The sequence below is a fragment of the Hordeum vulgare genome, chromosome 3H (genome assembly GCF_904849725.1).
Source record: "Hordeum vulgare subsp. vulgare chromosome 3H, MorexV3_pseudomolecules_assembly, whole genome shotgun sequence".
NCBI classification, from domain to species: domain Eukaryota; kingdom Viridiplantae; phylum Streptophyta; class Magnoliopsida; order Poales; family Poaceae; genus Hordeum; species Hordeum vulgare.
Window position 1 is genome coordinate 380,649,762 of NC_058520.1, and position 2,531 is coordinate 380,652,292.

General features: G+C 52.5%; 1 protein-coding gene across 1 annotated transcript; it reads left to right on the forward strand.

Annotated features, from left to right (window-relative positions):
* The first annotated feature begins 964 nt into the window (after positions 1–964).
* Positions 965–1,921, forward strand: LOC123439986 (late embryogenesis abundant protein Lea14-A-like). The gene is made up of 2 exons (XM_045116582.1): positions 965–1,428; positions 1,518–1,921. The coding sequence occupies exons 1-2, from the start codon at positions 1,133–1,135 to the stop codon at positions 1,765–1,767; spliced, it is 546 nt and encodes a 181-aa protein (XP_044972517.1). The 5' UTR covers positions 965–1,132; the 3' UTR covers positions 1,768–1,921.
* The last annotated feature ends 610 nt before the right edge of the window (positions 1,922–2,531 follow it).

Consider the following 2,531-nt stretch of genomic DNA (forward strand, 5'->3'; position numbering starts at 1 on the left):
ACCACCACCACCACCTCAACCACATGCACTACCACCACCAAAATGGTCAACGTCACCACCACGAACTACCCCATCACACGATCGATGGTTCGCTTGACTCCCCTAACCCTCTAAAGCCCAACTACGGTGGAAAATGAGGAAAAAATCGACTCAGATTCCGTGTATAAATGAGTGTGTTTTCGTGTGGGGAGAGAAGCAAAGAGGAGGAGAGAAAAGAAGAGGAATGAAGGGGGAAGAAGGGGGGAGTGGGGCGGCAGAGGCCTACCTGCCTCCCGTCGGCTTCGTCGAGGCCGACTGGCCTTATCGGCCAGTAGTAGGCCGACTGCCTAGCCACCAGGCCGAGTGACCGGTTGTGACGTGGCCGAGCCAATCGTCGACTCCCACGTGGCCGACTAGCCACTAATCGGCTAAGCCGCGGCCGACTAGACCCTTTCGGCCACAACAAAGCCGACTAAAGCGGTGCGGCTGATGCCGTATTATTTTCGCAAACTTTCGAAACGATATATTATTTGTGTAGTTAATTAAAAAATGTAATATTTAAAAAAATTGACGTAGTTGCATGGGTTGTATGAATTTAAGATATGAGATTTGAGGTGTCCGGATGTAGACTACATTATTTGAGGACCGTTCAGTGTCCGTGCACGCATCCGGACACGTTCGCGGGCGTTTGAGACATCGGATTTGAGGGGTCCGGCTGTGGATGCTCTAACACCGGCTTGATTTTTTTTTCCGGACTGAACTCCCGTTTTAATAAAATGTGTCCAATGGCATTCCTAAGAAAGAAAGAGCATTCAAAAAACTGGATGGACGGATCCATCGATCCCCAGTTAAACAAATCGAACGCATTGCACATGGTACGACTGTGAAGCCGGTGTTGCACGCTTCACTGCACGTGGGGCCGTGGCGCCCCATGCACCCACATGGCCACATCTCGGTCCGTCACCTCGCCCGGAGCGGACGCGACCCGCGTTCTCGGCACCCGCAAACGCAAACGCGCGCGGCTTCCACGGTTCCTCTACGCGCCGCTCATTCCCCTCCCCGTCCGTCCACTCCCGCAGGCCTCCGGGACGCGCCGCGCCGCGCCGCGCGTGCGACGTAGGAACCGGCCGTTGATTCCATCCAATCCCCAAGCATGGGCACGGGAGAGGACGACGACGTGACGACGGCAGAACCAGGCGGAGAGGATCAGCAGACGCGGGAGGCAGGAGAGGGAGGAGGGGTGGTGGCGAGCCTGGTGGGCAAGGCCAAGGGGTTCGTCGCGGAGAAGATCGCGCAGATCCCCAAGCCCGAGGCATCGCTAGAGCGGGTCTCGTTCAAGAGCATCAGCCGCGAGGGCGTCGCGCTCCACAGCCATGTCGACGTCAGCAACCCCTACTCGTACCGCATCCCGATCTGCGAGCTCACCTACACGTTCAAGAGCGACGGAAAGTTCGTGCACTCGATCATCTTGCATCCTCAACGATCATCTTTGGCCATATGCACACCCTTATATGTCATGGTTTCTCCCGTGATTCCAGGGTCATAGCATCAGGCACGATGCCTGACCCGGGCTGGATCGGCGCGAGCGGCACCACGAAGCTGGAGCTGCCGGTGAATGTGCCCTATGACTTCGTCATGTCATTGATGAAGGATCTGAGCGGGGACTGGGACATCGACTACGTGTTGGAGGTCGGGATCACCATCGACCTCCCCGTCATCGGCACCTTCACCATCCCGGTCAGCACCGAGGGGGAGATGAAGCTCCCCACGTTTCGGGATTTGTTTTGAACAATTTAGCTGCACGCTGTTTTGCCCCACCTTAACCCTGGGTGTAAAAAAACACTGTCAACGACGAGGCCTTTGACGGTCCGGTTGTCTGATCCGTGGATGACTGTTGAAATTAGATTTGTGCTGCAAGTCTTGGCATTCTTTTTTGGGAAAAGATTTCTTTCTACCGGTCGATTTAATTCTGAGCATCTGTCGTCTCTAGCACGGGACGCGTGTCCTGTACGAACCCTCCGCACCGCATCGTTCTTTTTCTTATCCTCAGTCATGCTTTCCTTCTCTCATTGTCTTTCTTCCTTCCGGTCCTTGCCCAAGCCATTGACGTACTTCCTTTATTCACATCCATCACAACCACCCTTCATCAGTGTTCATATTCGTCACACGCTGCAACCCATGAAGCTCAAGAGGGCTTGAATACAAAGAAGAGATTGACCTGAGATCTTTTCCTCGGCTCCCCATGATGCACGCCGGCGACGCTGCGGGTGAGATATGACACACTCCGCTCTTGCTGCAAAGAGGGATTATACGTAAAGCTGTTTTGCAACTTCACCAATGTTTTTAAAACAAATCTCTTGTTAAAATAATTGGTTAATTACCGACATGTTTCTAAAATAAAGCTCTTATTGCAATAATCACCTTAGTTTTTGAAAAAAAATCTGCACCACAATCTATATTATAACTGTTTTCGCAACAAAACCGTTGTTGCGGGAATCTGCAACACAATCTGTGTTATAAATGTTTCTGTAACAAAGCGGTTGTTGCGAAAA

Bases quoted from the DNA above. Each gene is read 5' to 3' on its own strand.
- LOC123439986 (XM_045116582.1), top strand. From the start codon at position 1,133: ATGGGCACGGGAGAGGACGACGACGTGACGACGGCAGAACCAGGCGGA. The intron at 1,429-1,517 runs GTTCGTGCACTC...CCGTGATTCCAG, and splicing joins ACGTTCAAGAGCGACGGAAA to GGTCATAGCATCAGGCACGA.